This window comes from Poecilia reticulata, chromosome 18, assembly GCF_904066995.2.
Source record: "Poecilia reticulata chromosome 18, P_reticulata-male-v2, whole genome shotgun sequence".
Taxonomy (NCBI): Eukaryota; Metazoa; Chordata; class Actinopteri; order Cyprinodontiformes; family Poeciliidae; genus Poecilia; species Poecilia reticulata.
In genome coordinates, this window is record NC_088847.1 from 10,583,480 (window position 1) to 10,607,505 (window position 24,026).

The window sequence follows — 24,026 nt, forward strand, 5'->3', positions numbered from 1 at the left end:
ATTATGTTTTAAAACGCAACGGAATCAAGTAAATTTATCTTGAAACAATCAAAGGTTGTGGTTTTATTGTCAAATAGTGTTTATTATGTAACAATTTCCCATACAAAACTGTACAAAAATTTAAATTAACAACACGGTTACTGCTTTGTATACAAAAAAAATAGTCATCAGTCTAGTTTCCATTGGATGGAGATTCATGCAGTGGCGTTTTTTTCTTTTTTTTACTGGTTTAGGGTTGTAAAGTTCACAGCACAAAACCGACAGGTCAGCTGGTCAAAGTGGAAAGGAGGTATTCGTTCGTCGGGAAGCTCACTGTTTGTTCATGGTGAGAAAAAAAAAAAGGCACCGCAACGATCCGACATGAAGTTGAAACGGCCTCAGTCATGCTCCACTGCTTATCTGCAGAAAAACATGTGGGAAGGAAAGACGGAAAAAACAAAACTCTACAGCACAGAAAAAAGAGCATCTGTTTGATTTTTTTTCCTGAGATTGTGCAGGAAGTCTTCATGCCGTCGACGCATCATAAACCCAAACCGAAGGACAGTCTGAAGGCCATCTCCACGGGAACCTCCGGCACCGAGTCGTGGAAGCACACGTAGAACTCTTGGGGAACCGGCTCCAGCAGCATCCTCCTGGGAACCAGAACAAAGCAAAGATGTTTATCTTTGAAAGAGGCCTGGAACCGAGGACGAGCGTCCTGATTTAAAACCCCCGACAAAAAGGAAGCGGCTGACTTAGCAGCTCCGTTTGAAGTGAAAGTATTTTTTTTTTTTAAAGATCCTAGATTTTGAGAAGACAAGTTCATATTATTCAAGAGCTTTATTTATCTGTGGACCTCCTGCCTGTTTCTCACACACGTTAAGGGTTCGGTATTTCGTGTGTTTGGACCCAGACGTACCCTATTACCCAGTAAGTCATGGTGGGGGCGGGTTTCCTCTGGTCGGTCCAGTTCTCCGGCTTGCACTGAAACAGAACCCCGTGTTCTTTAACCGGGCCCAGACCCCAGCCGGACCTCTGAGACCGGTCTGCTGCACGGCAACCCTGCAACGACACAAAGCAACGCAGAGTCACGCAACGTCACCGAGCTGGCAGGAGACGCAAAGGATGCTGGGAAGAAAATGAGCTTCTCTGTTTGATTGTAAGACCAAAACCTTTGCAAAGTTTTTCTTCCTTCAAGTGCAAAACAACTCTAACTATTGTTCAACACTGCAAAAACAAAACATCTTACAAAGTATTTTTTATTTAGTTTCTAGACCAAATATCTTGGTACACAAAACTAACTTACAAGTAACATTTCAACAAGACATAGGAGCTTGTTTTAAGTCATCAGCTTCTTAATTTTGATGAAAAAATACTTGTTCAAAGCTCAGATTATTTCACTTCTAACAAGACATTTGGCCCATGTTATAAGTGAATTAATCTGCCAGTGGAATCAGTGCTTTTTGTGTCAACATCAAGGAATTATTCACTTAAAACAAGCTCCTATTTCTCGCTGAAAAGTTAGTTGTAAGTCAGTTTTGTCTTGAAATAAGACAAAGAAACTAGACTAAAAATACTTTGTAAGATTTTGTGTTTTTGCAGTGAAATGAAAAATATCACGCTCACTTAAATTTATCATGCGATTGATTTATCTCATCTATTTAATTGCTATTTACTGTGGTAGTTTAATGCAAACCAAACCAGAATTAGAAAGCGAACGGCCTAGCCGATTTGGGAATGCGTCCCCTCACCCTGGCCGGCAGATTCTGCTGGAAAGCGGCGCGTATGGAGAGGCAGCAGTGGTGGAAGTTGTGTATGAGCTGCGGGTGGATAGAGCCGCTGAGCTGAGCCACTTCTCTGTGAGTGGGAGCGATGAAGATCCCCTGCACCGTCTCCATCAGGACGTAGTGAAACAAGGTGTTCTCCGTTCCCGAGGTCAGTCTGTCACAGACAACACAGCGATCTGTATGGCACAAACACGACTAAACATAAAATCACACAGGAGGAGGCGGTTTATTCTGCGTTACTTTATGGTGTTGTACATTTCCTCCGTCTCCCTGTCAGTCAGGGTTTTCTTCAGGGTCCCCAGGTAGAAGGGGTTTGGATGCTTCATCCTGGGCATCTGGACAGTAATGAGAATTTAAAAAATCTCCCTGAATCTAAGGTTTGTTTTATGAACATCACTGGTTTTGCTACCTGATCTACTTTGAGATGGTTTGAGGATTGTAGAAATAAAGCCTTGCAGAAATAATTGCTTTTAAAAAAAACATGACGGTGAGACTTACAGCAGAAACTTAGTCTATGTTTTCTTTGTAATTTGAAAGATGTTCATTAGATTAAATAACAGTAAATTAGGGGTGTCAAAACTTTTTGTCACATGGGCCAAAATTGTTGAGTCAAAAATACCAACAAATAAACAAATAAAATAGATTTTTGTGTGTGTGTGTGTAGAAAGGGAATGTTATTAATTGTAAATCCAAAACTTCAAAATAATTTTTTACATTTGCTGTATGAAAAAACATGTACTTTTCAAATTCTTCTAGGCTTATTTGAAGTCACAAAAACAGGATTTGGGTCACTTTCTTTCAAAGCGCATCGCCTCATTGAGCCGATTTTAATAAACTGAATAAACGCTAATTTGGGCAAAGCAAAGCTGTCTTTTCATGTAGACATTGTGTTCGAGTCTGTCCGCTATGACTCAACTTTAACTTTGATTAGACGCCTGAGCCGGATGTAAACCTGGCGTCTTATAATTAAGACTTTACTGCTTAGTTTTTAAGGCCATAATCTGAGTAAAGCAGTTTTATCTTCTCCCATTTTTAGCTTTTGTTTAACATCTTCCAGCTCCGTTTTGTCGCTTGTTGTAACCGCAGGGTGAGTCAAGTGCAAATCAAATGGGATGTGTGACTGATAGGAGCGGAGATGTGTGTGTTTCGTATGCAGTGCGCTGCGCTTGTTACAATCTAATAAACTTCTGCCGATTACTTTCTTTATTTCCTCAACAGGTTGAACAATCTACTGTATGAACACAACTTTATATTGTGTATATCGTGCTTATTAATAGTGCTACAGAGTGTAACTCGTCCAATAAAGCGAATAATTTTGAGTGGGGCTCTGACTCTTAACTCCACGTTGCAGTAAAGCTTCCTGTTGTGCAACGCTAATTTTACCTTCCCAACAAGACGGCCATTTTTTGCCAAAATGTTTTTTTGTTGCAGTCATTTTTTTACTTTTGGTAAAAACTGACTGTACCTTGAAGAGGCCTCCACTGCCTCCGCTCCCATCAGACCCCAGAGAGTCCTGCCTGCCCCCGATCCGTCTCCCTGAGTCTGGGGTGGAGTGAGGGCTGAGACCCGGAGCCGCTGGCGAACCGGACCCGGCGTCCATCGGACCCTCGCTCCCGCTGTCCGACAAGCTCCTCTGCGGGCTGGACTTACGGGACTTCTCGCCGAACAGGCTGCGCCCTCTGTGCCCGGACGGAGACCCTCGAATGGCCCCAGCCAGCTTGCTGAGGACGGGGGACGAGGACGCCAGGCTGTCGAGGCGGTCCCGGGTCGTGGCGGCCGGCAGGAACCAGTCGGCGCAGGAGAGGCAGGGAGCGGACGGGACGTTCAGCCGCTCCTCCATGGCCGCCTCCAGCGCGTTCAGCTGCAGGAGGGTGGCTTTCACCTGACGACACAGCAGGACTTCAAGCGTCTTCATTTCAATCTGGAGCCGATTAGCAGATCAGCTGCGACAAAAACCCCCACCTGATCCACATAAACACAATCAGGTCCTGGAGAGCCCAGAGCCGGAGACGCGCACCCGCCCGCCTCCAACAGGACGCACTGCATAAAGTGTCTCTGAGGCGCAGACAGGCAGACGGACAGATGACTGTAGCTTCACAAAAGCAGTTTTGACCATTTCAAAAACACAGGTTAAAAGTTTCTCCTCTCACCAGCCCCACTATGAGGAGGAAGTGTCGCCCCGGAGGCTGGCTGAAGCCCGGCGCCAGCCCTCCGCTGGCTCTCTGCTGCAGGAACACTTCTCTCCAGATGACCAGCTGACCGACACGCTGCTCCGACGCCAGCGGCAGCAGGCAGAAGTGCTGGCAGTACAGACACACGTCCAGCAGGTCCTCCTTTGGGAGATGGTTGGCAATCAGGTAGGACTGATGGCAGAGAGGCACAAAACGACGTAGTGGAAGGAAAATCATACATGGCTTTAGAAAAGTAAGGTAAAATCTTAAAAAGGTCGACACACACACATATATTCTTCCTCCTTTAACCTCGAGTTTGTCTATCGCAAAAAACTCATTAAAAAAGGAGTTTGTGGTTGTCACTTGAGAAAACATTTTAAAAGCAGTGTGAATACATTCCCACCTAACAATTAGAGCATCTTGTGTAAACAGTCTCTATTTTATTTGTCTGTAACATCTGCAGGTCCAGACTGTAGTGTGAGCTTGTTTCCACTTTGACTCTTACCTTGTAGAACAAACAGGAGCCGAGTATAACATAGAGACGCCTCAGGCCAAAGAAGTCCTCAGACTGCAAAAAAAACAAAGCAAAGTGTAGATAAATATGGAGAGGTCTGTAATTAGTTAATGCTGAAAAGGAATCAAATTTCATTAGGTAAAAATAATCAGAGCATCAGTTGACATAAACACGTTTCTAAAAACAGGCTAACCTAACTTAACCTGACCTAACTTGTGTTCCTGCACCACAAGTTTCACTCATGGATGAACAAAACATTCAGTTTTTATAATCTGGAATAATTCAACCAGTCTCACCATTTCTCCAAAGTCAGAGGACTCGAAATCCGAGAGAACTGTATCCACCTCCATCTGAGGAGAACACGCACCACAATACAGCATAGATTAATTTTATTTTAATTAAACGGCCATGTTACACACGAACACAAGGGGGCACCACAGCCGCACACATGTGGCGTGAGAAGAAGCCGGACAAACCTTAATTTCAGGAGGCAAAGTGAGCCATCGGACGGCCGGCAGTCCATCCAGGAAAAGGCTCCCCGAAACGTCGGGCGGCGGCGGCGAGCCTTCCCTCAGGCGCCACGGCTGGATGAGCTGCTGGAAGAACAAGCAGAAGAAATGGTCCAACCTGGGGGCGTGGTCCGGCTTACAGAACGCGCTGCGGAGGACACGTCGAGGATGACAAAGAAAAAAAAAACGTGAAAGATCATGCCCCAAAATCCAAGAGACAAGAGGTAGAGAACGACGAGAGACCGACCTGTTCAAAGAGCCGTACATCACCTTCAGCGTTCGCACCACGTCGCCAACCACCGTCTGCAGGGACAGCAGCGGGACCCTGCGAGAAGGCAGGGATGAAGTTAAAGACATGCCGGGCTAAACTCCAGCTTCAGCAGTGTTAGCGCAATGTAGAGAAAAGAAAACGTCCGGCTGGAAGCAGAACGTTTGTCTTATTTCTGCGTGTTTGACTTCAACGAGTCGGATCGACTTCACCGTTTCTCTAACGGTGAGGTTATAACGGCGTTCCTAGTTGGTCTGGAAGATTCTGAAAAAGTATTAGATTTGCTCATTTTCCAGGTGTAGATAACTAGGGGAACATTTTTGCTTCCATTCCTCGTTCTTTGAGACATTTTCTCTCACTGTCTGACAAAATCAGACCAGTTAGGATTACCAAAAGTTATTTATATTTGCCAAATGTCAAAATAATAAAAGAGAGTCAGAAGTTTACATATATTTATGTTTTTGGGTGTCCTTCCATAAGCTTCTCACCATAGTTTACACGAATGTTTCTGCTTCCAGAGGTAACCGAGTCAGGTCTTACAAAGGCCTTCTTAGCTCTGTCCACATGTTTTCTAAGGGACAGAGATCAGGACTTTGTGACAGTCACTCCATAATACTGTCTTTGTTGTCCCTAAACTACTTTGTAGCTGATCTGGTAAAGGGTCCTTGTCCCTTTGGAAGGCCTATATGAGCGTAAGATTTAACTTGCGCTCATAACCCTAACCCTAGTGGCTGACGTCTTGAGATGGACTTTCAATGTTTGTTACTCATGAAGTCTTATGGAGTCCAAACAACATGACGACGCCGGCCTGTCCCTTCACACTGGGGATGGTGCCTTCAAGCTTCCCTCACTCTCCTCCAAGGGTCTGGACAATGAAAGGCCAAACCCTTCAATGTCTTCGTCATTGGAGGCATTTACAAACTGGAGTTAGTCTTTTTAATGTTGTTGTTGGAGTGATAGCCTCTCCGTCGCTGGCTTTAACCAACACCAGCCCAGCACTGGTTTCAGCGGTGATCATGTGTTTGCACTAACGTAAAACTGTTTAAACAGTTGAATTTGGAGTTATTGAGGTCCGTAATTCAACTTCTGACATATTGACTAACTTTTTTTGATTACTCCATGATGTCACACCGGGAGTGTTTAAAATACGCCCGCAGAAGGGATTCCCATTAACTCAAAGGTTGTAAATTTGAAAATAAATAAATAAAAATCATATTTACGGCATTTAGTAAATGGAAGATATTTTAGTAATTCTTACTGATATTAAACATTAAATATTTGATCTGATTGGAAGCCAGACAGTAAGAAAACAAAAAAAGCTCTTTCAGCTGTAGGATCACAGCTTTCATGCATGAATTATCTTCTCCGGGGAAAGCCCTGACGACTAACTTGGCAAACTATTGGCGATGGCTCCTTCCTCTAAACAGGCATCCATCTTCAAAACAAAGGAGGTAAAGAGAAGCACATGTTTAAAACGCATCTGAAGAAAGCAGATGGGTTTTTCAGGTTGCTCTCTTAAATCTTGACTTCAACAAAAATATATTTCTTTGACCGATTCAGGCCCCGGCGTTTGTTTCCGGCTTCTTTTCCCCGTAATGACAACTTGTGGAACAGTAGCCTCTTGGGTCTGTGTGTGCGTGTTGCATGGGTGTGTTTGCTTGGTGCCGCACGCCTCTACCTCTGAGCAGGAAGACCGACGACCAGCAGGTTATTGCGCTCCTTCCAGTAGCCAACGTGAACCAGATGTTTCCCGAGCAACAGAGACGAGCTGAGCGAGGGAGCAGCAGAATGGAAAGACGACGAGAGAAAAAAAGATAATGCCAAAGGTCAATGCTGACTTGCATGCAAATAAGGTTTAATAAGTAAAGTTATCTGTCATTTTTTCCCCAATAACTGGCAGGAAGAATACTGAATTATCATTTGCCATTAGAGACAAACGATCAAGAAACATTTCAAAGGATTACATGCACTCATTACTGCCATAGCTCTCACTAATTTGGGGTCTTTAACACATTTTAAAGTTTTTTTTCTCCCACAGGAAGTTAGATTTATACAGCAAACAGCTCCATGTTACATGTTACTGTGGTTTCCTCTGATCCAAACATCGTTGGCCTCAAATATATTCATACATCTAAACTTTTGAATAACTGCTTTGGCTTGTAGTTTTTTTCCATTGGTCTTTTGGTAGAGTTGGAAGTTAGTTTTCTAACTTTCTAAATTTTAGGTATACTTTACAGATTTTCAATGGAATTCAGATATTTTTTTTCTTTTTTAAATCTCCTTAAGATTAGCATACTTTATCTGTCCTGAAGCAGGTTTGGGATCATTGTCCTGTAGGAAAAACACATTTTAGACCAAGTTTCAACCGTATGAGCAAAACTGCTGGTTGCCTTCAGATGAAATGAAAGAGATTAAGATGAACAAGAACCAAAAGAATTGCCAACACTAAAGCCTGCAATAATCTACAAACTGCTGGGGTGTTTTTTTTACTGACCACATCACAACAGATTGAGTGGATGTCAATTTTAAAAAAGCAATGCATTACTTTTACACCTTCAAGAGTCACTAAAATCAAGAGTGGGCCAAATATCTTTCCTGCAGAAATGTTTTATAGTCAGAAGAGTCAAAGACTGTGATGACTGACCACAATGAGGAGAAGAGCGTTACGATTGGTCGAGCTGAGGGTTTCAAATCAATGAAAAAGTTACCGGCTGATTCACCAAAGTGGATGCAACACTGACTAAATCTAAGCTCTTCAGCTTTAAGCGTTTCGGTGTTGAAACTTGGACACAGTTGGGTTCTCCAGCAGGACGGTGACTCCAAACACTCATCCAAACTGACTTTACAAAGGAAAACAGCAAACATTAAGTTTCTGGAATAGCTTTGGCAAAACCCCAAATTCAACCTCAAATTTATGGACTATGTCTAAAAGACCGGATGATGCTAAGATGTTAAATAAAAAATAGGAAAAAAAAGAGCGGTCAAATGTCCTCCCACAACCTGTGGTATAATCTGCCTAGACTCTAGAGGATATTGCTGGAGAAAGACACCGCAACCCTCAGGCAGATATAAAAGACGTTTAGAAGTTTTACATAATAAGAGAATTAAAGGTTATGTAACGACAGAATCTCTAGATCATCTTTGCTTTGCTGGAGCGTAAACTGACTGTGACACCTTCCAGGCGAGTCGCTGTCCCAACCTGATGATGTGGCCTCCTGTGACGTTCTCCAGCATGTCGCACAGAGTAAGGAAGATGCCTCTCACTCCTTTCAGCTGGCTGGATGCTTCAGACACTGGGTACTGGTACAGGATCTCCTCCTGAACAGATAAAGTCACTTAGTTCAGGAATCAGGGTTTTCATCGACTCAAATTTAAGACTTTTTAAGACCACTGAGAATGAAATTTAATGCCGTAGTACCAAAATGCTTTGTACGTGTTGCCAACAGAAGTGAGCCAGTGGCAAAGACGAACAAGCAAACTGGTGATAAATTTGCAAAAAAAGCTAGCTAGAAGGGGTATATTAGTAGCTAGTTAGTGGTAGCCCAACCACCCCAAGTCACAAAATGCAATGAAGATGTCTATGCATGACTCAAATTGTAGCCTGACATAAAGTCCTGCAAGGAAAATAAACTACATATAATATATGACATGAATTAGTCCTGCCATGGCTAAATTTAAGACCTGCGATTAATGTATTTAACACTAACTTATATTTTTTGAATGAATTTAAGTCATTTAAGGCCTTAATTCCAGATATAAGACTTTTTAAGTATGCGTGGACACCCTGGAAATACACTGTGTAAAATATGGCCTGCTTCTTGAAAATTACATATCAGGCTTAGAGAGACGTCGCTGGTTAGCCAAGCAGCACCAAAAAAAAAAAAAAAAAAAACGGTACATAAAAATGTGCAGGATCTAGTCTTGGAAGATCAGTAACCAAAACATCTGCTGGGTGTAGAAGAATAGATGGACAAGCGAGTGGATGTTTATGCTGCCTCAATAACGCTGGGCTGGGTTAGATTTAACACGCTCGGTTATGTTTACACACACTTCATAATTCATTTTATTTGTTGTTTTCTTTATTTATCTTGGATATTTCAAATGTCTTCCAGTTCCAATGTTCCTCAGAATATGATGTTTATTGATCTTTGAGAATGTGTTCTTGCATTTTTATGCCATTATTACTAATATATTACTTGAAAATGGTCGTAAGTCAACAAAATTATTGTTTATCGCATTAAGTTCTGGGACAATTTATTGTCCAGCCAAAATTTGTTATCATGACAGGCCTAATTACTAACACTGACGAAAGCACAATGAGACAAAACGTACTAATTCGGAGCATTGCTGGTGTATTAGCATTCCTTCCAGTAGTGGGAATTTAAGGCCTGAATGGTGAGAGTGGGAACTGAAAACCCCTAAATGAACTACAGCCTTGGCAACTGGAGCAAAAGACCCACAAAAGATACCGACCATTAGGTCGAGAAAGCGCGCTGGGAGGCTTTTGAAGTGTGAGAGCTCGTATCAACAACTCTGCGGAACCGAAACTCTAACCTGCAGCAGCTGCTGAACGTCTCACGTTCCACCGCCCTGCAATCATGAGACTAAAGAATCAAAGTCACGGTTTAGAGGGTATGCACGCAGCACTGTCATTTAGAAAGTCGGCCGCTCGCTGATGTGGCTCTGGACAAGCCGTAGTTTAGGTCCAGATAAATGCAAAAAAATAAAAAATAAATAAATCTGGCACGCAGATACACCGAGAAGGAGCAAAGGGAACAGCAAAGCATGACCGCTGAGCTGAGCACTTGTAATTACACCGTCAGTCAGACGTGCTTCTCACAGCAGCAGTGCACAACGGGGAAGCCGTGTCCACGCTTCCAATCTGAACGGACCTACAAACTTGGTTCTGATAATAAAAAAATAAAAATAAATAAAAAAAGCGGGGGGTTTGGAGGAATAGCTCGTTGTTGTTACGCTCTGATCCAAAACAGATTTGATTAAGGCTTCGTAGAGCTCAGCTGACAGCGTTTAAATCGTGGGTCATTTTCTGTAAGGAGCCGAACTAATCACGAAGCTTTCTGACGTCTCTTTTCCTTCGTCCTGGAAGTCGTCCACAGCGGTAGTTTCCAGAAAACGTCCGGAGGGATTCGCTTTTAATCCTGTGATTTCCTTCTCAACTTTTCTTCTTAGCACTCAATTACCTGGATCCGCTTTCTGGGAGCCAACATAATTAAAGTGGTCTGAGCGATGTCCTAATGGAGGTTTACAAGCGTTGCTGAGAGTCAAAGTAATGATTTAGTCTCCACAAGAATTTGCTTTCCAAAGGGATGGAAAAGTGTTTAGACGTCCACGGTTTGAGCAGAAGCAGCCTTTTGTTCTGTGAATGCGGTTTGATTTGTAGTCATCTCGCATAATAAACCGGCCCAGGCTGTTTTTGTCCACTCTCAGCCCCCATTGCATGCTTGGCTTCAGTCTTCTTAGTGTTTCCTCTAAAGGCTTGTGGCTTTAAACAACAACCGGCTTCCAATCAACAATTTCCAAGACTGCGGAAATGTTGGAGTTTTATGTTTAATTCAACAGCATTAGCATAAACCCAGTTTAATGTTGGCCCTTTTCAGTGATTTTATTTTCCTGGCAAACGGTTCTGACAGGGTGAAGCTGGTCAAAGTCCTTCCACTGGCTCCACGGAGCTCAGAGAACAGACTTCTGTTGGTTTACACATCACTGAATGGGACACACATATTTGTGACACTAAAAGTCAGATCACTCAGGTCTTCTGGTTCTCCTCTGCATCCCCAGAACCAGAACCAAACATGGAGAGGATTCAGCTTCTATGCTCCAGGAATCTAGGAAAACTTCCAGAAAACTGCAAAGCTGGCAAAACACTGAATTCCTTTAAATCAAGGCTAAAAACCCACCTGTTTAGAGTCGTCCTTGATTCATAATCAATAAACAATGATCAATGTATTTGTCGTATATTTGCTTCATGATTTTGATGGTTCATAATTGTGATGCACTTTGAACTGCCTTGTTGCCTGTAATAAATTAATGACATGATAAATTAAAAAGAGCTTGATCATTTCTATTCTCATGATTTTTTGAAGGGAAATTTTGTTAACAAAGAAATTCCAATTTTATTCATGGCTTAAGATGTGGGTTGTTTTTAATTGCGTCTTATTTTTTTGTTTCTGGTTATTGCGTTTTATTTTGGAAATTTAAAATATCTTTCCGTTACAATGTTAAGAGTTTTTTACTAAATTACAAGTTATTGGTCTTTTGGAAGGAAAACTTGCTTTATTATATTTCTTGAAAAAGGCCTCAATCGTTTATTGCAATAATTACTGAGACAATTTATTGTCCAGCGAAGTTTGTCATTGTGACAGGCCTACTTGTTGCTAAAAATGATCCTGACGATGGATGAATAATGAAAAAGAATAACGGATCAATAGGACATTTAGACAACAGAATAAGTAATAAAGACTGGATATAAAATTATCTTCCTGTCTTTGATATTCTCACTCCATACTTATTCAAATATGGGAAAAACCTCAACAAAACTCCACACTTTTTCAGGCTGTGAACAAATTCTCTGCATTAAGGTCAGAAAACCAGGTGCCAAGACTCAGATCACACTCATTTTAGGTTTACTAGCTATAAAAAGCATTGAATTTTCCACTTGTTCTGAGCCAAAGTCAACTTTCCTACTTAGAAACCTCATATTTACTTTATTAAAACAGCACCACACGTCCCATAAAACAACCAGATGTTTTATCGTTTCCTTTTAGCTCAAACAGTGACTAAAAACAACTCCGTAAACTCCAGAATGAGCCGTTTCCGGTGATTCTGATCAGGAAATAATCACCTAGTGGTTTGTTACAGGTTGTGCAGAGACCGACCTCTTCCTGCAGAGACGAAGAGTCCAGTTTGAGCGACAGGTACATGACGATGTGCGGGATGTGTCCGATGGCCATCTGGAGCTCGGCCGTGTCCTCCCCCCACAACAAGCGCACCAGCTGGCTGACTGGTGGAGAGGCCTTCATCTTCTGGGCCGGAGAGAAGTCGCTGGGAGCAGCGCTGTCCACCGGCGCCGCCGTCTCCAGCGTCAGCTTCACCTGGTGGAAGCAGATGTAGAGCCAGGTGAAGGAGAAGAGCTGTGTCTAAAAGATGCTCTGGTCATAGACCAACGCAAAGCAGATGGGAAGATGTGCTAAATGCAAATGCACGCCACACTTTTCAGATTTTTTTCTTTGCAAATAACGTTGACACCCGTGAGTCAATTTCCCCATCACTTCACAATTATAAAATTACATTTTAAAAAATGACAGTAAATGAAACATGGATAAATTCTGAATGTAGAAAACAAAAGCAAAATAAAATGTTACATTAAGTTAAAAAATTGTACTAAATAAATACATAGAAATTATTATTATTATTAAATTAAAAATACATATAAAGAGGAAACTAATAATAATAAGATTGGAAACAAATTGGAACACTTAATAACAATTATTAGTTATTTTTATTTTTTATTTGTTAGATGCAATAGTATGTGCATAATTTACTTTATCAAGTCATTTATTTATTTATGTTTATTGCCAATTAAGTCAGAATCCATCATCCTATTTATCACATACAAACTCAACGATGTGCCTATAAATCTGAAAGTACAAAAAAACAGAAAGCTATGAACAAGCCCAGCAGTGTAAAGACTTCAGTCCTGAGATGATCACTGAGCAAATGGGAACAGGATGGCAGCCGAGAGAAGAAAAACACTCTTTCTCCTAGAAAGCAGTAAGAAGTCTGTGCGTTTCTGAGCATCTCTGATAAACTAAAAACCACACTTCTGCCAAGCCATGAGTGAGTGTAGTCAGCTTCTCCTAATTGGAAACAGACTGGAGTCATTTCAACAAACACACATCGCTGGCACCGTCAAAACACTTTCAGGAATAATAAAGGGTCTCGGCTTGGTTATTGTTATTTTTAAATGTTTTTAAAATGCAGAATCGTAGCATATCATCAAAGCAGACCTACTTCAAAATGTGTTGTTTTTTTTTTGTTTGTTTTAAAGGGACAGAGTTCATTTCTTGTTATTTTTTACGTTTCCTTTGAGAATTGCTTTTTCACAGCGTTCCTCCACATTTTCATGTCTGAATTACAGGAACCATTATAAATGAAATTCAAGACGTGTATCACAACAGAGATGCACAAAACAAAAATGCATATTTTATAACAGTACAGCCAAACAAAATGAACAAAATGAATGCAGCATCGAATGGGTTCGCAACAGAAGACGAACATCGTCCTGCAAACTTTCCAAAAACAGATGCAAGACGCTAGCTAGCAGGGTCAGGAAAGGTCATTTTGTTACACATTTTCAGCAACAAGGCAATTCAAAGTGGTTTACATGATTTAGAAAGAAATACAAACAAATCAAAGCTAGCTAGCAGGGGTATGTTAGCAGCTAGTTAGCTAGCAGTAGCCTGAGCCGCCGTGAAACAAACATCTGCGATGAAGATGTTTGTGATTGACTCAGACTTTTAGCTGGCAGAAAAGTAAATTTATGCGACATAAATTTAAGACTTGAGATTAAAGTATTTAAGGCTATCTTGCATTTTCCTAATGAATTTAATACATTTTAAGGCCTTAATTCTAGATACATGAACGTAAGACTTTTTAAGGACACCGTGGGATGGATAGATCTTTGGGTCCTAAACAATAGGATAGAGAATAAAGGCTGGAAAACCACATATTTTCCTGACTTCCATTTTCTTTTTCCATGCTTTTCCAAACCTGGAAAATACAGACAAGAAATTCCAGGCTATCCCGTGGAATATAAGAACCCTATCAGGTTTAATATGAACATTGTTTGGGTTGGCAGGAATAACATAGTAGCTGTAAAGCCTTCTATGTCTGTATGTTACTCTGTCTTCCAGCTCCGACCAAATATGACATTAAAAAAAGATCAAATTACCGTGCCAGAAAGGTGAAAGCTATATTTTTCTAATCCAACGGTCTGTGCAGAGCCTGTCAGCTCTAACCACAGGCCGCCGGCCCCTCCAGCAGGCCCCTACATCAAGGCTCCCAGCTATTTTAGCCCCTTTTACTGGAAGACTGTCATTACGGACCCAGTGGCCAATCCTGATTCATCATGTGATGAACCTTTCCACTTATTAACCCGACTAAATGCCCCGTCCTAGCGGCGAGGTCTGAACACAACCAGCAGGATTTAACTTGACCTTTGTTTTTAATTATTACAGTAAATGATGCAAGTGAATGTGACCCGAACGCATTAAACGTAGACATGAGTGAGACAGTTCAGACCTCAGAGTCGGGAGAAAAAAGCCTGAATGGGCAAACTGCAGCACTTTCCTTGGTGAATTATACGGCTGTGGTCAGGCGTGAGTGTGCTTTCATTGAAATTCCAGCCTGTTGATGTCAGTCATTTACCAACCATCCATTGATGGACACACACACACACACACACATACACGCACACACACACACACACACACACACACACACACACACACACACACACACACACACACACACACACACACACACGCACACATTGGAGACACTGCAGTTAGGGTTAGAAAATGGCACAGCGGACCTGACTGTAATGCTAATACGCGTCCCTCCCGACATAATAAGCCCTGTCTGCTCCATGTGGGCCGGCGGCCACACAGAAAAACCACCCACCATCAAACTCACGCTTATATGGGCAAAATAAACCCTTCTGTCAGCAACACGGCTCTATTTCAAGTCCGAAGCTAATTCCTGTGCTCAGAGAGCCTTGCTGTTTTTCCATGAAGCCTTCAAGCCCTGCATGTAATTTGGTTTCCGACTACATCTTCTAATCAGCTGAGCCACAACAGCTTCCTGTGGCGCCAAAATTGTCACACGGCGATCCGGCTGAGCCAACACGTTTCAGCTTCGGCTCATGGCACGCTCTATCATTTGCGAATTCCTGCTTTTTGATGGTTTGTTATTTTTTTGGGAGAGCGGGGGGGAGAAACAAATGCTCAACTTAAAAATGAGGAGTTTTGTGGGGGTTTTTTTTGGGTACAGTTAAAGGATTTTTTCCTTTCATTTGTTTTAATACCTGAGGATTTTCTATGTCCGCCAGCTCTGCTCTCTGCTTTAGGGGCATATTTGTGACATTTTGAAGTCCTGAAGCAGGAAAATAAAACTATCAGACTATTAGCAGGTAAAAAGGTTTCAGAAAAACAAGTCATTAAAATATCAAGCGTGGAATATTGAAGCGTGGAAAAAGGAACAAAAACAGCAATAAATCAGGTTTAAAACAAAAGTAATCGGATTCTGGCTACATTTGTCACGAACAAATTTTGCTGGATGATAAATTATTCCTGAAATTATTGTGATAAACGATAATATTGTCATTTTGAGACCATTTTCAACTGATATAATAATAATAATAATGACATGTACAAGTACACCATCTTAAAGATCAGAAAAACTTTCATTTTTAGAGAAAATTTAACACTAAACAATTTAAATATCCAAAATAAACAAAACAATAACAATTTAAATGGATTATGAAGTCTTGGTAAACAAAATTTCGTAAAAAAAAAATATATATATATACTTATTCACTTTAGACATGGAAAACAGGCAAAAGTGGCAGGTGGTGCAAACTAACTGCTTCGTACCGGGTGTCAAATATTTAAGCGTTTGTAAAAATTCCAGCATTTCAGCGACATTAAAGCCGTTCTCTTTAACGACTGTTGTCCGAACGGAAATCATCGCTCTCATTTTAATTTATTATGCGATTAATTGATTCATTGCTAATTGCGGCAGGTTAAATCCTGCCTGAACTCCAGAGTGTTTAGGAACAGGAGCCTGACCTGCGTCGGTCCTGGGATGCAGGACAGAACCCTCTCGATGTTCTCAGGGCTCACGTCAACATCGTCCACTGCCAAGAGGACGTCACCTGAACAGAGGAAAAAAAATACTTTAATCTGCTAAGATGAGACAACTTTACTACATACAGCAGCCCTGATATGAACTCCACATGTTAGCTGACCCTAGTACTTAGCATTCGTTGGTTTTAGAAATGTAGAAAGTTGACATTTGTACCGATGGCATTTCTTTTTTTTTTGCCAGCAAGAATCCAATAAAAGGCGGTTAAACAACTTTGCATGCTTGTGATTAATGATCACTGCGGCTTTTTAGCTGCTCTAATGGCTCAAACATGTTGCAGCAAGGAATAAAAAGTGACTGATTAGAGCAGATTCCTCATATAAAGCTGTGGGAAAACAGTTCAGTGATCATTTCTGCACACGTCGTACACAAAGAATGGATTTACAGCGTCTCGTACGAGTATGCACACTCTTTGAAGGTTTTCCCACATTTATTTTTTATTAAAACTACAAAATAAATCCCACAGCAAAGATGTGGAACTCGGTTGATGATCTAAACTTCAATAAATTTCCATGGTCATTTAATCCCTGGTGTGTATGCATAACTGCTGCTCAGGTAGAATAATTAGTGACGTTGTTGAATCTGATTTTCTTAGAAAACAGTCTGAGTTCCTTGGATTAAAGGATAGCAGTGTTAGTTTTCATTAGTAACTAATTTAGTAAAATTTATCTAAATGTATCTGAGCACCAGAAACGGTGTGCTTGCTGTTGTGACGTCTTCTTAAATAATTCGTGTTATTTTCGGTGTACCTCAGGGCTTTACATTGGTTCCTCTGAGTTTTAGTTTCAATATTTATGGACCTCGTGTTAATTTTCAGATGTATGCATATGACACTGTGGTATATTTAAATACAAAACAAAACAATGTGACTCAGAGCCGCATCTTGATGTTGATGTTAGAATGAGAAGACGGTTCTCATGGAGATGTAAATAGTGATTTAAGCTAGGTGTTTTGGTGGCAGGGAGAGAACTGTTGCTAATTAAACATATTCAAAAATTATGTTCAATTTGAGTTATGTTAGACACAAAATGTTATGATTCTGACGTTCATTACTTAATGTGTGACCACCACAGTCAACAAAAAATCCACATTTAAAAATGAAACTATGATCTTTTTGAAAGAAATTTGATTTTCATGCTCGACTTTTAACCCCATAGTGACTAAATATCTTTATTACATCTACGTCCACAAACTGTGATGTAATTATATAACTTGCTATGATGCCTAAAACCATTTAGGATGAAAACAGAAACAGAAATATGATGCTAGCCTGACGCCGTTTACATGTAACTTTATGAACGAGGGTCTTACCGATCAGAATTTGACCACATTTTATAGCTGGACTGTTTGGTATTAATCCGTGGACGGTCAGTCTCCCGTCCTGTCGGACGGCTCCTCTGTCTGTCTGACCTCCAGTCCAGGCAGGACGATGCACCACGCCCAGCAGGGCTTCCAGCAGTCCTCCTCTTTCACACAGAGGCGTCGGCGAACTCGCCAATCGCTTGGGGTTCAGGTAGACACACGCTTCCTTCAGCCGCCGCCGCTGAACAGCCACGCCCTGCTGCTGGCCTGGCTGCGTCTTCAGGATGGAAGCTGGAGGTGAGGGAGTCGCTTTGCCTCTGCTGCCGTCCTTGCCTCCTTTGCGCTGAGACGGACGGCGTTTCCTGCCCAGGATCCTGGCTAGCTTTTTGAGAGCGGGCTCGCCTGTCCTCCGTGAGCCGCGCCGCTGCGTGCTGGCCTGCTCCGTGATGACCTCTGCCTCCTTTTCACTGAAGCGGACGTGGTTAGTGGATAAGCACTGGCTCGCTGCGACCCGCGCCAACGCGGCCTCCTCCTCGCCCTCGCTTAGCTCCAAGTAGAACAGTTCCCCGTTCTTCTGGATGTCATCCAGCCATTCTGGCTCCAGGTCGCTGAAACCAAAACAGAGCATTGACGAGACAGGACGAACCAAACCCCTGGTGGGAAAACACGGAACCACTGCTTTTGCTTCAAATGAGCAAAACAGCTTTTTTTTTTTTTAAATTCCCTTAAGATGGTGTTTGATTTATTGCAATTGTCTGGAGCCTTTTTTGTTACTTATTTATACGGTTTCTTTATAAGTTAATTCAAGTTTCCATGTCATTTTCTTTAAACTCCATTAAACTCACATAAAAGTTGCAGCCTGGTGTTAAAATATTCTGGTTCTGATCAGGAACCTTCCGGGAGAAGATGTTTATTGACTAATGTTCTCTAATAAAAAACAAACACGTGGAGCCTTCACACAACAACTGGATCTACTTTATTATAAGACGACTTCTGAAGGCAAGCGGCTGAGCTAAATTTTATTTAAGTGAATCAGAGTAGAAGGGAATACAAATCCTTGCTACGCTAATAATGCACTATTCTGTGTTGGTATTTATGAATTTGTGTTTGTAAAGTTACAAAATAATAGTAGGGATTAGAGATGTGCCGATCAGGTTTTTTCCTGCCGATACCGATTCCGAACACCCATGAGGGCCGATCACCGATACCGATCACATAATTATTATTATTATTTAATTTTATTTAATTTATTTATTTTTATCATAAACACTACCGGTTACATTATGTGGAAAAAGGAACCATGAATTCACCTTAATTTTGACAAAAACTTGTTTTTAATAACTTTTTCCAAGAAGAAAACTAAACAAAACAGGCATTGTGCAAATTGTACTGCTATCGGTAATACTATCTTTAACAGACTGAAAACATATGGAGGCTCTGAAGAGGCTAAATAATGCAAAGAGCCAAAATAAAACCTCTCAACATTGCCAAAAAAATTTAAGTATAAAACTTAACATTCAAAGGCAAATACAGGTTCCATTACAATAAACAATCCAGAGTTACTGAATGAAAACTTCCTGATAGCATGGCGGCTAGCTGATTACTGCTAGCTCTGATTGGCTGTTTCTGACTGAGCGGAGTAATTATGCAGAGCAGGGAGGAGATTGATAATTTTTTTAGAGATTATCTGGCTCATGTTAGGACAGCGAAAGTTTTAATACGTATGTAAAATGTATTTTTTTAGGTTAGATGCTGCAGCTTTAAACAGAGGTTTGGTGTGAGAGTCACTACCAGGTGGAGCAGAAATCATCTATTTGTGATCTAGAAAAATGTACTTGAGTTGATTTAACAGAAACAAAAAATCTTCTTCTGCACCACTAAATATAAAAATTACCAAATTTCTGAACAGAATCACATCGCAGCTCGAAGACTTAAATAATTTTGCGGGTAATTTGTTTAGCTTTCTGACCGTCATGCTAATCCGGGTGAGTGTTTGTAGCTGTGCGCTGCTTTTCCTGCTATCTGATCCTCCATATGTCTTTTACTGCAGTGAGCCTCGATGTAGCCAAACTCCGTCAAGTATGGCATTGTTTTTATGTCGTATTAGATTCATTGTGTTGATGCATTTTGACCTGCTTCAATTTTCCGCCGCAACACGCAAACGTCCCCATTCACTCATTATAGTTCAACATCGCTTACGGTAGGATTTGTTGCTGCGCGTTTGCGCAGTGTGAAGGAAAGAGACCAGCTGCACAGGCAGGCTGCGAAATGAGATGCAGGTGATCGGTTTGTGTAATCGGCAGCAAGTGATCGGCGATCACCGATCATACACTTTTTAACGGAAATCGGCCGATTATGATCGGTGGCCGATCGATCGGCACACCTCTAGTAAGGATACTTTCACAGCCATAAAAGGCTATATTAATGTGCATAGGTTACAATATTTAATACAAGAGCTACAAGTATTTTCTTCATTTATTCTGTTTTACACAAGTAAAACGAACTGAAAATCAAATTTACAGGAACATTTGGATTTAAAGTGGATTTAAAAAGCTTTACGTGTTTAGATGAAAAGAAAACACTACATCCACACTATGTTATTATAGATTATGAGGGAACACATGCTTTACGAGAGCTTTCTGGAATAAACAAGGGTGTCCAAACAAAAAAAAAATCTTGGCATTTAACCTTTCTCGACTATAAAATGACACATGGCAGCATAAAATCGTAGCTGGAACTTTTTTTTTTGTCTCTAACCCCAGACTGAAACAAGTTATTCTTACTAGTTGTAGTCGGAGCTGCTGAAACTCGATGATGTGGATTCAGTGTCCCCATCTTCTTTTGCTTTCTGAGCTGTCGAAAGTGTATTTTCAGAGCAAAGTCCGGGGCTCACGGACGCCATTCTGTTGTAAAACCATCTCATTCAAGCGTAAACTCCCGAACTAGACCAAAAGTTAATGTCAGTCCTTTATTTCTGGGGAATAAAAAAAAGCTCTTTTCGCCATATTTGATACAGCGCTGGCGAATGTGCACGGAGTGTCACATGACACAAGAGCGTGCGTTCTGATTGGTGGATGTCACCGTTGCCCTTAACAACACAAAAGCGTCGTCTTGCAAGCGGATTTGCAGACAGTTATGCCATAAAAAATGACGATATTCCAGCGCCCACTTACGGATTTTGATCTGTTTAGTCTTTATTTAAATCCACATACGTCTCCACTATGTAAAATATAAAGACTGGTTTATATTAGTTATTTTCGTCAAGTGGAGTACCAAAAAGCTTGAGAGAAGCGAGGTTAACTCTGCTAACTTGTCGAGCTGTATTTTAACCTGAAATGACACATTCGCGACATCAACTCGCATTCCAACTCAGAAAATGACAGAAATTAAAAGGTGTACGGCATAAACAGCTTGTAAAATTTCAATATGCAACACGGTCAAAAGTGAATATCCAGCTTCTACTCGTTGATTTATTAGCTCAGCATCCCTTCTTTGCAGATACCTTCAGTTTTTTTTTTTTATTGTATTTATATTTTTAATCCCCTTTGGCATTCGACGGAAGTCTGGCAAAGTTCCCCGGCTCGCGATCAGAAGCACACGATCGGCAAAAGCGCTACCAAAATATAAACTCATGAAATTTCCGAACAAGCTCCGACTGACCTGTAAAGCAGAACGCTGCGGATGGAGTCGAAGTCCTCCAAATTATTTGAGAAGGAATTTCCATCTATGAGGTTAAACATCCTCTGGGTTTCATGTTTTGAAACGACGTTCTCAGTGAACAATAAGAAAAAGGCAACTGTAATTACTGGAAAATAAGCCTGATCCAAAGTCACTTCTTTCCTTTAAAATAAGGACAGTGACTATCAAAGGTGCGGCAACATTAAGCTTGAGCTGCCTGACGGATCCTCCCTCGAGCTTCCTACGTCAATCACTTTTTTTTTTTTTTTTTTTGGGGGGGGGGGCTTCTTTTCTTTTCAAATCTTAAGTGTTTCTCCGGGACAGCAGAGCGGAATGTAGCTCAGTTATCTACTTGGCATTTTGAGAAAACTCCCGGTTACGACAGAGAGCTCAGCGGGCAAGCTTTAAGCTTTAAGACTGTAATCAAAGCACAACTCACAAGACTGAGGGAGATGACGCTGCCACTGATGAGAAAAAGGTACAGCGCTGCTGCTGCGCCACGTGATTTCAGAGAAACTACCCTCTTCATTTGACATTTAGTTCAGTGTTTCTCAAACTTTTTCAGGCTGAGGAACCACTTAACTCATTTAACAAACAGTCACGGACCACCTAACCTGAAACTGCCCCGCGATAACACAACTTAATATGATGCAACCTGAAATGAAAATATTAGCTTCTTATTGATTTTTTTTTTTGTTCATCTTAATGACAAGAGGATGAACATAAAGACCCATCTAATTTGGGTTATTCACAGATTATGAAAGTGTTTAAGCTTTCCAATGATGTCAAACACATGGAAATAAAAAATAAAAAAAACATTTAGAACTATTTGTTCTAAATGACTGATTTTTTGTTTTTAACAGAAACAAAAAATCTTAACCACTAACTACAAAATTACCAAATTTCTGGGTGTAAGAACATTATTTATTTCCATTTAACCATAAGCAAAACCACTCTGATCATACTCCCACCCTCGCTGTTCCCGAAGGAAACAGTGAACGGTCATCAAAAGTAAAGAGCCCATGAACTGAATCATCACTCTTTACCCGCTTCGCGCTCAGGTAGGAGTATCGCAAACTCATCATCGTGGTTAGCGAGACCATACAAATTAGAAACACATTTCTCAAGTCAAGAACTATAGAAATGATCCCTGAAAGTATAGTCTTAACTCATCTCACCTCCTCCCTACGCTTTAGTACTGACGTCCTACCCTTCTCAGTGACGGTGCACACAACACGTTTAGCTCTCCACATGCAATTAAAGTACAACTAACACACATAGCGATATCAAACCCTAAACAGTTAAATATACATTATTGTAATTGTAATACTTACAATTTTTACGTACCCTGTAGCACGTTGTAATGAGTGTTTAATAATATATATTTCACATCTCCATTTCCAAACATTTTGTTACATGTAGCACACAACATAACTTAGAAATGGCTGCTGTTTTAAAATTAAAATGCATTTAAACATAAAAAAAGACTTATAAACTGTATTGTATTACCCACAATGCATTGTGGTTTTGTGTTCAGCGTATTTATGTCTGTCATTGGCTGCATCGATGCCACGTGCTAACGGGGACACAATCACTACATTTACAACCGAGGTCTAAAATAATGTTCCAAACGTTCACTTTGATGAAAAGCTACAATAGCCACTGACAAACTGGCAAGCAGGAGAAAGACTGGCATCACAGAATGTACAATAAAACATAAACCTAAGATTGAAAAAGACTCACAAGTGCGTCGATTATAGTTGCCGACTAAAAATGAGGACAAGAGAAATAGTTCCTACCAGCGCAGTAGAGACAAACGTCAACAGATTTAAAATCATATTTTAAACTGTACTGTCTAAAATGAGATTCCATATGTAAATTGTCTCATTTATAATTAACTCCACAAAGAGGTACGTTTGCCAATTCTGGTTGGGAGTAGAAAAAAATGCAACCTTTTAGGCTTACTTTTGCTAATTTGACGTCATATATCAGGCCTGAAGAAAAGGAAACGTGTATCTAGCTTTAGCCCGCTATAAAGCGTACACATTTTAAAATGCCTGTTCAAGTTTGGGCATTTAGTCAATTTAATCTATCACCCAATTCGAAAATGATATGAAACACTGTATAAAACAATTTAATAATAATTATTAGTGATCATTTCAAACCTGATCAGGGTTGCTAAAATGCTATAGCCAGGCCCCAGACTACGTCCAATGTAAAAGTTCCTTTCAACTTAAGTTTCCTGCTTAGCTAGTGACAGAAAATAACTATATTATTATGATTATTATTATTATTTAGTTATGAAATAACTAAAATAATTATAATTTAATTTAAATGTAAACTTTTACTCACAAAACAATGTTGCAATGGAGGGCAGAACTGAACTGAGAAAAGATACGTTCACGGACCTTCGGAATTTTGTGTGTCATTTCAACGATTTAGCAACTTTAAACTAAAACTGTAGTTAACTACACTTAGTTAACTACAAACTCTGATACTCGTCTTGATCATCTACTCCAACCCTAACGTGATATTTGCTGGGAAACAACAGATATATTTGGAGATTTACGAGTAAAAATAAGGTATATTAATATAGCAAATATTAATATAGCATCAATATCGAGGATTTTTTAATGGACAGACAGAGCTAGAGTTTTGCAATGTCAAACATCAATCAGCCTTTCTTGAAAAAATAACATAAATAAAAAATAAATAAAAACTATGCATGAAAATGATTCCATTTTAGTTGTTAATTATAATTTTCAACAACTCTGCAAATAAGTTTTGCCAATTAAAGTTAAATACTGATTTGACTGAAACAAATATTTTATTTTATTTTATTAAAGCACTCCTCGCCCCCTTCTGGTGAATCAT

The 24,026-nt window shown here is 40.5% G+C and overlaps 1 protein-coding gene and 1 non-coding gene across 6 annotated transcripts; both read right to left on the reverse strand.

Moving 5' to 3' along the window:
* Nucleotides 1–55: 55 nt before the first annotated feature.
* On the reverse strand, nt 56–23,596 carry intu (inturned planar cell polarity protein). Of its 5 annotated transcripts, none has more exons than XM_081598910.1 (17): nt 23,505–23,596; nt 17,484–18,082; nt 16,097–16,182; nt 12,125–12,340; nt 8,428–8,546; nt 6,907–6,996; nt 5,208–5,285; nt 4,928–5,108; nt 4,748–4,801; nt 4,443–4,505; nt 3,917–4,129; nt 3,729–3,821; nt 3,232–3,648; nt 2,007–2,101; nt 1,731–1,920; nt 899–1,041; nt 56–632 (listed from the first exon to the last, which is right to left on the reverse strand). In XM_081598910.1, the coding sequence occupies exons 1-17, from the start codon at nt 23,579–23,581 to the stop codon at nt 521–523; spliced, it is 2,826 nt and encodes a 941-aa protein (XP_081455036.1). In that variant the 5' UTR covers nt 23,582–23,596; the 3' UTR covers nt 56–520. The 5 variants fall into 5 exon arrangements, with proteins under 5 accessions (XP_081455036.1, XP_008426159.2, XP_081455035.1 ...); XM_008427937.3 differs by lacking the exon at nt 23,505–23,596 and adding an exon at nt 21,135–21,419; XM_081598909.1 differs by lacking the exon at nt 23,505–23,596 and adding an exon at nt 20,258–21,077 and having other exon boundaries at nt 3,917–4,099.
* LOC145548996 (small nucleolar RNA U3) lies at nt 22,102–22,318 on the reverse strand. Its single transcript, XR_014084940.1, has one exon. It is a non-coding gene; the product is annotated as a small nucleolar RNA U3 (small nucleolar RNA).
* Nucleotides 23,597–24,026: the final 430 nt, after the last annotated feature.

Excerpts from the sequence above, each read along its gene's own strand:
- intu (XM_008427936.3), bottom strand. The coding sequence starts at position 20,397 with ATGAGATGGTTTTACAACAGAATGGCGTCCGTGAGCCCCGGACTTTGC. Across the intron at positions 8,547-12,124 it reads CTTCGTCTCTGCAGGAAGAG|GAGGAGATCCTGTACCAGTA; the intron begins GTCGGTCTCTGC and ends TTATCTGTTCAG. Across the intron at positions 3,649-3,728 it reads ATTGTGTTTATGTGGATCAG|GTGAAAGCCACCCTCCTGCA; the intron begins GTGGGGGTTTTT and ends CTGTGTCGTCAG.